The sequence below is a fragment of the Nannospalax galili genome, unplaced genomic scaffold, assembly GCF_000622305.1.
Source record: "Nannospalax galili isolate Female #2095 unplaced genomic scaffold, S.galili_v1.0 scaffold389, whole genome shotgun sequence".
Lineage (NCBI taxonomy): Eukaryota > Metazoa > Chordata > Mammalia > Rodentia > Spalacidae > Nannospalax > Nannospalax galili.
Genome location: NW_008360310.1, coordinates 3291076 through 3302840, shown reverse-complemented (window position 1 = coordinate 3302840; position 11765 = coordinate 3291076). Strand labels below are relative to the sequence as shown.

Below are 11765 nucleotides of genomic sequence, written 5' to 3'. Positions count from 1 at the left end.
GTGTCATTACCTGACAAGACAGAACTTAAGAGAGGAAGGGTTTATATTGGCTCATGGTTAGGGGGTATACAGCCCATTGTGGAGGGGAAGACATGGAGAAGAAGAGCAGCTCCAGCTGTGGTGGTGGGAGCCTGAGGCTGCTTGTTTACATCTCAAGGAGAAGACAGTGGGGAGTACAGGCAGTCAGCTGGCTTTCTCCTTTTCCCCTTTTTATTCAGGCCCACTCCCCAGCCCACAGGGTGGTGCAACCCACATTTAGGGTAGGTCTTCTCTCATTTAAACCTCTGTGAAAACACCCTCACAGACACTCAGAGGTGTGTCTCCTAGGTGGTCTAAATCCAGTCAAGCTGGTAATGAAGATTAACCATCACGGGAGACTTGTTGGTTTAAGAAAATCACTAAAAGGCCAGGCATAAGAGCACCTGCCTTTAATCCCAGTACTCAGGAGGCAGAGACAGGTGGATCTCTATGAGTCTGAGGACAGCCTGGTCTACATAGAGAGTTCTAGGCCAGCCTGGGCTGCATAGTGAAACCCTATCTGGAAAAAAAAGTCACTACATTAAAACTTTAGGTTTGTTTAATACTATGAAGTGATGTGTTTTCATCAATGCCTCATATCAGGGGGTTGCAAAATGTGGTTTTTTTTCCATGAATAGTAATGTTAACTTTGATGATCCAATTAAGAAAATTTCTTACAGGAATGCCCAGAGGCCCACCTACTCTAGACAATTTCCAGGTGATTCTAGGTTGTGTCAAGTCAACAGTTAAAAACAACCATTACACAGCCCATCTGAATTTGAATTCCAGATAATTTTACAACTTCAACTTCCCAAAACTATGTCTAAAATTCTAATTTAATTGGGTAACTCATGTTTTTACTTGCTAGATCTGGCAAACTCATAAATATTTTATAGGAACAGTGTATTCGGCTTTCTCCTAGTTATTTTGACGTCTACTGATGATTCTGAATCAATTTTCACTATGATTTTGCCAAATGGTGACTTTCTGACTCCCTTTCTTTTCAAAAAAATCTATTTTATTATTTTTATTTTATGTGTATGAATGTATTGCCTGCATGTAAGTGCACCCATGTCATGCAATGCTTATGGAGGTCAGAAGAGGGCATCGGATCTCCCGGAACTGGAGTTACAGACGGTTGCTCGCCGCCAACCCAGGTCCTCTGCAAGAGCAGTCAGTGCTCTTAACTGCTCAGCCATCTCTCCAACCCGATGTCTATTCCACCCCCCCACGCCCACTCCCCACGCCCGTGCCTTTAAGGTGCCAGGCACACAGTAGGCAGTTCAGACGCTGTTCGATGATTGAGTAAATTCCAACTCCCGTTAGCTGGGTCACACTCTTCGCCGGCAGAGGCTTGACTTCTTCAGCCAATCAAGGCATGCTCCCAGGCTTCCGCATCTTCGAGTGGCAGCCGGCGGTCGCGGCTAAAGATAAATGAAGACCGCCGATTGGCTCCGGTAGGCCGGGACAGGGACCAATGGGCGCGGGTGGGGGGCGGAGCCTGCGGCCGGCTGAGGTTTAGCTTCGCGGCCCGCGCCCGCGTTTCTCTCCCCGAGCGGGCCATGGCTGCAACTTCCTGCTTATCCACGCTGGCCGCGCGACTGCTGCATTCCGCACGGGGCTACCACCTCCCCCAGCGGCCCTTCCACGTCGCCGCAGTCCGGTGAGTGTGTACGGAGACGGTCAGCTGGGGACACGGAGGACGGGGCCGCGCGGGCTGCGGGCGGCGTGGGGGGACGTCCTCCCTGAGCATCGTCCCCGCGCAGCCGTGGAGAGGGGTGTGGCGGGCAGACGTGGCAACGAGCGCTGCCGGGCGAACGCCGGGCTGGGCACCTGGATCCACCAAGGTTGGGCACGGAACATGCCAGCCGTAATGCGGACCGTCCTGGGCTCCCCGAGGACACCGCGCAGCCACGCGGGCAGGGTTCCGAGAGCGCTGCCCTTGCCCGGGCCCTAGCGGCAGCCGCAGTCGCTGCAGTCTGATGAAATCCCGGAGCCGGCTTGCTCCGGGGGTACCAGACTTGCGGAGGTGGGCGTGGCTCGCAGGCTGCTCCTGCCCGCGGTGGATGGGTAGCAGGTGGTCCCCAGGGCCTTGACCGCAGCCCACCGGGAGCTGATCAGTCCAACCTGGGCGCCCTGAAGTGGTAAATACCCCTCAGGTGGGAGGGGGGAGTTTATTGTTTAGTAAAGAGTTACCGTGCTGCAACCAGAGTTCTACAGATGGACCGCTGTGGTGGTTGCGCACCATTTTGACTGTGTTTGATAGATAACACGTAAACTGTACACTAGAAAGTCGCCACATCGGGACGTGGTTTGATTACCCTAGAGGTAGGATTACTACGAGTTCAAGGCCAGCCTGGACTACAGTGTGAGACTCCCACCTCAAAATAATAAAAGCGAAAGAAAAGATCACAAATTTCATATGTGTATTTTAATACAATTTTGAACAATTGAAAAAAATGTCGTGGAGAAGACAGGAAAGGTTTAACCTGCATTTTTTTTCAGGAAATAATTGATTTGTCCTAATTTTCCTGGACCTCAAACTCCCTTTCCTAAACCTAGACTGAAGAGTCTTTGGAGGAGACTGAATTCTTTCCCCCAATCTGTGCTCCTTCCTTTCTATGCCTTTTTTTGTTGTTTTATTATTTATGTGTGTGTGGTGGTGGGGTACCCGAAGAGGGCATCAGATACCCTGGAGCTCGAGTTAACAGGGATTTTGAACTGCCCAGCGTGGGTGCTGGGACTTGAACTTAAGTCCTGGAAAAGCAGAAGAGCAGTGCCTGCTTTTAACCTCACTGAGCTCTCCATCTCTCCAGCACACCCCCACCTCCATCTTGAGAACATTTGCATTGCTAGAGGCCTGTGCCTTGTATTAGCAGCGCCCCCCTCCTTTAAAAAAAATTTCCAGCAGACATTTCACAGAGTTCCAGACACTGCACATTTAGAAAAGATAAATCTGTTTTTTCCAGTGAGGTTCATGTTTCTGTTGAGGGGGAAAAACACATGTATTTTCCACTCGATGAAAAAATTAAAGACATTTCCAGGGCCTCTTTTACCTTGTTGGGGCAGAGGATGCTGGGCACAGAATGTATACCAGTAATTTTTCAAAGGAAGACTTGGAGGGGACATTATTCAAGGTTTTCCCTGATGTCACCCTGACCTTCCTTCTTAGCCTCATCTTTCATTTCTGTCTCTTCTTCCTTCCCCTTCCTGAGTTCAGGCCTCATGTTCCTGTGGACCAGATGTTTCAGAGATTTTTCTGATTGGAAAGAGAAGATCCTGTAATTTATTAACTAAAGAATTAGACCTGTTTGCTTAAGACATCCTGATTTTCCTTTTTTCCTGCTCTTATCTCTGAAGGCAATCTGTGTTAACTGTATTGCACATTTGGTAATTACATTGCCTGCCTAGCTGTCCCAGGGTTTCAGGAACATAAACTTCATGGTTAAAAAGAGAGTACTGTACCTAGGAGACAGTGGGCAGAGGGCTAAATGGACTTTGGTGGTAGAAGTTTACACTTGGATCTGGTTTCTTACTATCATCAGTTTCCTTTTCTGAACATAACAGTTTCTTATAATAGACCCAAGATAACCAGAAGTAAATTGTTACATTTGGCAAAAGACCTAGTGTTTAATAAATGTCAGTTTTATCCTTTTGTGTCTGTCTTCACTCTGTTGGTTCCAGTAATCATTAAACAGAACTTTCCCCCAAATAATTTGATCATGAGTTGTAAAATACCCTGATATTTATTTTTAATGGAAAGTTACTAACTGTTGGGTTAAGAGGAAAATGAAAATACACTGACTTGGATTTTAGTTTTGCATTTTATTAGAACAGACCTTTTGTCTTCTAGTTCATTGAGTCCTTACTTTAATGTAAAGTTTTCTAAGCACATCTGTGAAGCATTTAATTCCCAAATAGGTATGTTAAGCTGACAGAGTCAGAATTTTTATTTTTTATTTTGGGACTGAACTAAGTCTCCCATTTCCCTGTTTATTTTAGGGTAGCAATAACTTAATCTATGCTTTGCCAAAAGATGGTGGGGACTTGGTAAATGAGGTTCATACTTTACAGCGTTGTGGAAGGCAGAGGAGGGCTAAAATGCAGTTACGTTATGAAAGTTCTTCATTGCATTGTGGCTTGCTTTGAGTTTGTGTTGCTCTTTGACTTTTTTTTTTTTTTTTTTAAACAAATTGGCATAACATCCAGAACCTGCCTTTGGAAGCAAAGATTGGGACTTGGAACACTGGCTTCTCCCAGAACCCTGTGTCCTTAACATCAATATATCATTTTTAGTCCAAGTGGGCTGCTGCTTTTTTCTTACGTTTATTGCTTTCCAAAGAAACTTTTTATGAAGTGCAAACTAAGTCCTTCTCACAGTATATATGCATGTGTGTATACATGTATATATAATTTCTTATTAGCATGCATAAAAAAATCTTTTTCTCTCTCCCTCCTTCTCCCTCATTCTGTCCCCCCAACCCCTCTCCTCCTTTTTGGGTCTCATGTATTCCAGGATGGCCTTGAACTGGCTATGTAGCCAAGGATGACCTTGAATTTCTGATTCTTCCTGTCTCTATCTCCCAAGTGCTGGAATTATAGGTGTGCATCACCATTCCTGGTTTATGCACTAGTGGGGATCAAACCCAGGGCCTCATGCATGGTAGGCAGGCATTCTACTAACTGGGTTTCCTCCTCAAGCCTGAAGACGCACAAATATATCCATTATGTATTAAGGATATATACATACATAGGACCAAGAGAAGTAAGATACTAGTTTTCTTGAATATAATGTGCCTGGGAATTACTTCATTGAACATAAGTCCATCATGTTCTGGGATTGAGAATGTACTTCTGGCTAAGAGTGGATATTCTAGATATATAGATAAAAAATTCTGCCCAGTGTATTTGTATTAGCAAAGGCATTTTAGTGAAATCCTTTTCAAATCTAGTGCTGAAATGCATTTGCAAAAGTTAGCATGTTTTTAGTTCTTTAATGTGCTGGAGGTATAAATGAAATGCTGTTGTAGTTCTGCCATTGCTTTGTAGTGCACTAAAATTCATTTTTTATAATAGATAGTAAGTGAATGATTGCATAGCTTGTTTCACGCTAGTATTATAAAATCTGTGTTAAAAGCATTTGGCTTGCTAAAAATGAGTTCTTCTCGGTGCCTACAAGATGCAGTGCAGATTAATGTAGGTTGTCGTTGTTTGAGGCATGATTTTGCTGTGTATCCTGGGCTGGCCTTCTGACACTGAATTCATGACGACCTTCCTGCCTCACTGTCCTTTTTAAATATATATTTTTTTAATGTTTTGATTTATTTATTTTTATGTTATGGGTGTTATGCCTGCATTTGTGTAAGTGCACCCATGTCATGCAATGTCTGACGAGGACAGAAGAGGGTGGATTCCTGGAACTGGAGTTACAGAAGGTTGTTAGCTGCCATGTGGGTGCTAGGATTCAAACCCAGGTCTTCTGCAAGAATAGCCAGTGCTCTTAACCACTGAGCCATCTCTCCAGCCCCTATTATTTTTATTTTATGTGTATGGGTATATTGCTTACATGTAAGTGTACCCGTGTTGTACAGTGTCCATAGAGGTCAGAAGAGGGTGTCAGATCCCCTGGAACTGGAGTTACTGATGATTGTTAATTGCCATGTGGGTCTGGGAACCAAATCTGGCTCCCCTACAAGAACAAGTGCTGTTAATTTCTGAGCCATCACTCCAGCCCCCCAGGATCTTATTTCTTGTTATTATTCCTAAACAATATATAACAACTGTTCACATAGATTTGTGTCATGTTAAGTTTATAAATAATCTGCAGGTAGTTTAATTTAAAAGATAGGGGAGAGTATATAGATAATGCAAATGCTATACCATTTTCTATAAGGGACTTGAGTATCTATAGGTGAAGAGGGGATCCTGGAACCAGTGCCCACAGAGGGAGAATTATATTGTATAACACTATAAAAATTAAAAACCAGTCCACTAACTGGGAAACATGACTGGATATTAGCATCACCAGCAAAACACAAACTTCAAATGGAATATAAATATTTAAGGAAAGTGGTTAGCCCAATAGAGGTGAGGTTTGCCCTTTGAAGCAATGAAAACTTTAGGTAGTGGTCAAGAGGCAGCACTGAGAGTTCAGACCCTGATTTGAGATTCCACCTGAGCAAGTACTAGCTGTCAGAAACTTAAACTTCCAGAGCTTCAGCTGAACCATTTAATCAACTTGCTCACCCTGAACTTATAGCAGGACATAAGTATACCCCTTTAAATTTGCCCTTCAGATTCCAATTGGTCCTTCAGATTTAGCATTTAAATCTGAACTTTAAATATTTGGTGTGTAATAGCAAGTTTTTAAAAAATTATGTGTGTATGAGTGTTTTGCCTGCATGTATGTAAGTGCACCTATGTCATACAGTACCCATGGAGGCCAAGAGAAGGCATCAGATCCCCTGGACCTGGAGTAATAGATGGTTGTTAGTTGCCATGTGGGTGCTGGAAACCAAAGCCAGGTCCTCTGCAAGAACAGCCAGGGCTCTTAACCACTGAGCCATCTCTCCAAGCCCTAATAACAACTTTATAGTTTGAGATTTTCCTTTTTTGTTTTTTCCTCAAAAATCCAACCTACGTTTCTGTGACTGTGTTGCCATTTGCAGAAATGAAGCTGTCGTCATTTCTGGAAGGAAGTTGGCCCAGCAGATCAAGCAAGAAGTGAGGCAGGAGGTAGAAGAGTGGGTGGCTTTGGGCAACAAGCGGCCACACCTCAGCGTCATTCTGGTTGGTGAGAATCCTGCCAGTCACTCCTATGTCCTCAACAAAACCAGGGCAGCTGCAGATGTGGGTAAGTGTCACTGTCAGAGCCCCATTGCTGTTTCCTGGAAGATTATCTTTAGGGAAATGCCACTGTAAAATGTATAGTTCCTCTTTCTGATTAGAAAGCCCAAGCAAAGCCCAGAGTGGTGGGGCATACCCATAATCCTAACACTCTTGGAGGCTGAGGCAGGAAGACCAGGAGTTCAAGGCCAGCCTTGGCTACATAGCAAGTTCAGGGTCAGCCTACATTAAACTGAGACTCAAAATCTAAAAAAAATAACAAAAACCAGGGTGTGATGGTACACTCCTTTAATCTCAGCAGAGGCAGGCGGATCTCTGTGAGTGAGGTAAGCCTGGTTCACATAGCAAGTTCCAGGCTAGCTGGAGCTACAGGGAGACCCTGTCTCAAAAACAAAAGAAACAAAAACATAAAACAACAACAAAAAAGGAAACTCAAGCAGAGGAGGCTAGCATAATCAAGCTGACTCAAAAACCTTGAGCGAATAGGCTCTACCTATTGGAGGACTTTCAGAGTAGGTTAGGTCCCTGGTGGGCACGTTCCGTATCTTCTGAACTATAATGTAAATTTTGTTCTTAGCCTTAGTATTTCACGGGTAACCTTGAGCACATTTTACATTTGCTTTTCTTCAGCTATAGAGTCACTGTCTTGGGTGTTGAAGGCTACAGGGAATTATGGGAGAGATTGGGCAATAGGATATGAAGAGACCTCTTGCTGTGGTTGAATAGTCACAGGCACATAGGAAATGACTGACTTCTGAGAGTGGCTTTCAAGTTCTTCACTGATTGGCCCTATAATTGTGCAACTGAAAGTGGCTCAGCTCTGGGTGACAGTGGAAGGTTTGTGTCTTTGGTCTTGAGGTGCCACAGGTGACCACATGACAGCAAATTAGAGGCAGTTGGCTCAAGTCACCTGATCATCCGAGGGTCAGTGGCTTGAGCACCCAGTACCTTTCCGTTCTGATGTGACTGAACCAAGTGATCAGCTGTGAATCCTTGATATTCCTTCATCACTGAGGTCTGAAGCCTTCTGCCTTTTTAGTTGAAAACGTTTAGAAGACCCCAGAAAGCAGCAAGCCATAGCAGTTTAGGATAATGGGAGCTAGTGTGAGTATCATGGGAAGAACATGGGAATGGGGACAAGAAAGATGGGCTGTGTGACAACTGGTGTACATACATGAGAGTAGAGGCCAGAAATTGATGTCAGGTTCTCTCTCCTCTATCACCTTATGTTTTGAATCAGGTCTCTGAACCTGGAGCTTACTGATTCAGCTCTGATGATCCTCCTGTCCCCACACTCAATCACTGGGATTGCACATGTGTGCTGCTGTGCCCCACTTTACATGGGTGCTGGGGATAGAATTCAGGTTTTCAGCAAGCACTTTACCCACTGAGCCATCTCCCTACTGGCATTTACCTGTGCCTCAGGCTCCTTGTCTCAAAATGAGGTTATTAGGCATGGCAGAGAACGGTGGGCACAGAACAGGTGGTCTGTAGTGTATAGTCTTCACCTATTTGTGAAGTCATTTTTTAAAGTTTATTTTTATTTATGTGAGTGTGTGTGTGTGTGTGTGTTTTATATGTGTATATGGGTGCCCATGGAGGCCAGAACAGGATGTCTGTCAGATCCCCTGAGGCTGGTGTTACAGGTATTTGTGAACCACCCAATGTGGGTACTGGGAAGTGAATCCAGGTCCTCTGTAAGAAAGAACAGCAAATGCTTTTAAGCTCAGAGCTGTCTCTCTAGCCCCTGTGAAGCTAATTTTTGAGCCAGTTTAGTTTGTCTGCTCCCTGGGTGGTCACAAAGCATGAAGTGCTTGTTAGGTGCCTCAATGTTCATTTTAACCTTGACCTTTCCTTATAATAGGAATCAACAGTGAGACAATTGTGAAACCAGCTTCAATTTTAGAGGAAGAGCTGTTGAGTTTAATCAATAAACTAAACAACGATGAAAATGTAGATGGCCTCCTTGTTCAGTTGCCGCTCCCTGGTGAGTTTTGGTCTCTGAAATAGATGATGATTTCTGAGTGGTAGAGGGGCTTGGCTGCTGTATTTCTGGCCGTTCGTATGGCTTTGACTTAAACACCAGGCACACTCAGAAACTTGTCTATTTTATGAGAAATGACACAGACCTACTCAGAATAACAATTGCCCTTTAGTTTGGTACTGAAATGGGTTTTTGTTTGTTTTCTGGGACTGGGATTGAACCTAGGGCCTCATATATGTTAGGCAAATGCTCTACCAATGAGCCATATCCCCAGCTCAGAAGTAGTCTCTTTGTTAATGTTTTTGAGATACTCAAAAATAATATCCATTATTTCACTATATAGCCCATGCTGGCCTTGAACTTTGAGCAATCCTTCTGCCTCAGCTTTCCAAAATCTTAATAAAAGGACAGTGGAGGGAAGCAGTGGGGGTGGGATATAGTCTATGGTATTTGGCATTTGACATGTGCTTTGCTTTAATGTGTGCTGCTGTGCCTTGTGGATTTGTATCACAAGCCAGATACACTGTGGCCACCTGCCCTCCTCTATAGTGGGGACTTAAGGCCACTGCCCTGATTTCTTTTTCAGAGCACATTGATGAGAGGAAGATCTGCAATGCTGTTTCTCCAGACAAGGATGTTGATGGCTTTCATGTCATTAATGTGGGGCGAATGTGCTTGGACCAGTATTCCATGCTGCCAGCTACCCCATGGGGTGTGTGGGAAATAATTAAACGAACTGGTAGGTATCTGCCTAAATTGCATATCTGTGTTAGTATTATAAAAGTAATCTAGGTTGGGCATCCCCAGTCCAAAAAATCTGAAATCTCAAATGCTGTGAAGTCTAAGACTTTTTAAGCACTGTCAGTGTTTGGAGTAGGAATTTTAATCCAGTATAAGATGTGCAAATTTTTCCAAATCAGAACAACTCCAAAATTTGAACTATTTCTGGCCCTTTGTGTTTCAGTAAGAGATGGTCGACCTGTGCTCATGAATGGCAAAAGCTCCTACAGCAGCCAAGTGGGACCCTGCCCCACATCCCATACTCACTCTGCAGAGTGCACCTCTTAGCCATTGCTTGCATGGCTTTTGCTCTAATCTACAAGCCTTGGGGAAGGCAATGTATGATTTAACAGCGATGACAGTGACATCTACACAACGTCTTGTACTTTATAGAGTGCTTTCCCCTGTGTCTACTGAGCCTTCTCTGTGTGGCAAACCATGGTTGACTAATGAGCTTAGTCAGTGGATTCATGACCTTTCTCAGATGACATTCTAAGACCAAAACTACTTTTAATGCAGCTATCTACATTTAAATGATTTATAGTGGAACTAATGTCAAACAGAGTCAAGCTCTGGGTAAAGCACGGCTATAGCCAATTAGAAGATTTCAGTTCTGGCTTTGATAATTAGAGCAAAGAAGCTGTTCTTATTCAAAACTGGCATCTGTCCTGTGTCCTTTGGTATATATGTGTGTTTTTTTGTTTTGGGGGGTAGGCATTCCAACCTTAGGGAAGAACGTGGTTGTAGCTGGAAGATCAAAAAATGTTGGAATGCCCATTGCGATGCTGCTGCACACAGATGGGGCACACGAGCGTCCTGGAGGTAAGGAATTGATTTCCGAACCCTGTCATCCTTTCACTTGAGTGAGAACTCTCAGAAGGCATCCTGCAAATATTTGCTAGTATTAACTTTGTTAGATTTTTTTTTTTTTTTTTTTTTTTTTGGTCTTTTTGAGACAGGATCTCCTTGTAGCCCCAGTTGTCCTGGAACTCACTATGTAGACCAGGCTGGCCTTGAACTCACAGAGATCCACCTGCCTCTGTCTCCCAGGTGCTGGGATTAAAGGCATGCGCTACCATGCCCGGCAACTTTGTTAGATTTTTATGCGAGTTGTAACTCTGTTGATACTCAGAAAATAACCTTTTGTATAGACAGTTTGTGCTCAGTGTCACCAAGGAGTTTCTTTCTTTATCATGGAGCTGGCCTGGAAGGAGTTTTGAGTAAAGTATAGTTGTAGGCAATTAGAAATCTTCAGTTGTGGCTTTGATAGAGCTGAGATGCTATTTAACATTCGTATCCTGTTCTGTGCCATTTGGTAGGAAAAGAACTCTTAGACCACTGCAAAAGATTGCACAGATACAACTGAAGTATGTCACGTCACGTTCTGTTGATTCATCTAAGGAAAGGCCTCATACTGCACATGATCAAAGCAAAGATGCCTTTCCAGATATCTTTCAGCATTATTTTAAAAAACTCAAAAACCAAAAAACACCTCTAGTAATTCTAGTGATCTGCTTAAAAGCTGAAGAAACTCTTGGAGACTATAAAATAGGATAAGGAATGCATTTGATTATATATGACTTCAAAGAGTAGAGCTAAGAGAAAGAGGCAGAAGTACATTGAATATCAGTTTTGCTTTTAATTTATATTTTATATGTTATTACTGTATAAATGTATGATGTGTGTGTATGAGTACATGCCATGGTTTCTGAGTGGAGATCAGAGGACAACTTCCAGGGGTCAGGTCTCCTCTTGATGTTTGTTCTGGGTCATCAAGCTTGCTTGGCAAGCACTTTTACTCACTGAGCCATCTCACAGGCCCTAAGTATTAGTTTTAAGAGGCAAATGTATTAGTAAAGAGGTAAAAGTATTAGTTTTAAGAGGGGCCTAGAGAGATGGCTCGGTGGTTAAGAGCATTGGCTGCTCTTGAAGAGGACCCAGGTTTGGTTCCCAGCACCTACATGGTGGCTAACAACCATCTGTAACTCCAGTTCCAGGGGATTCTAGGCCCTCTTCTGACCTCCTCAGGCATTGCATGACATGGGTGGATTTACATACATGTAGGCAATACATTTATACACATAAAATAAAAATAAAAAAATTTTTTTTTGGTCTTTTTGAGACAGGGTCTCCCTAT

General features: G+C 43.5%; 1 protein-coding gene across 2 annotated transcripts in view; it reads left to right on the top strand.

The window, feature by feature from the left end:
* The first annotated feature begins 1508 nt into the window (after positions 1–1508).
* Positions 1509–11765, top strand: part of Mthfd2 (methylenetetrahydrofolate dehydrogenase (NADP+ dependent) 2, methenyltetrahydrofolate cyclohydrolase) — a 15796-nt gene continuing 5539 nt past the window's right edge. Inside the window, exons 1-5 of one of the 2 annotated variants that reach the window (XM_008824774.3) lie at positions 1510–1681; positions 6687–6871; positions 8729–8851; positions 9435–9587; positions 10343–10450. In XM_008824774.3, the coding sequence (XP_008822996.1) occupies positions 1581–1681; positions 6687–6871; positions 8729–8851; positions 9435–9587; positions 10343–10450 (670 nt within the window). In that variant the 5' untranslated portion in view covers positions 1510–1580. Of the gene's footprint in view, positions 1682–6686; positions 6872–8728; positions 8852–9434; positions 9588–10342; positions 10451–11765 lie in introns of both variants that reach the window. The other variant, XM_008824775.3, reaches the window with a different exon arrangement.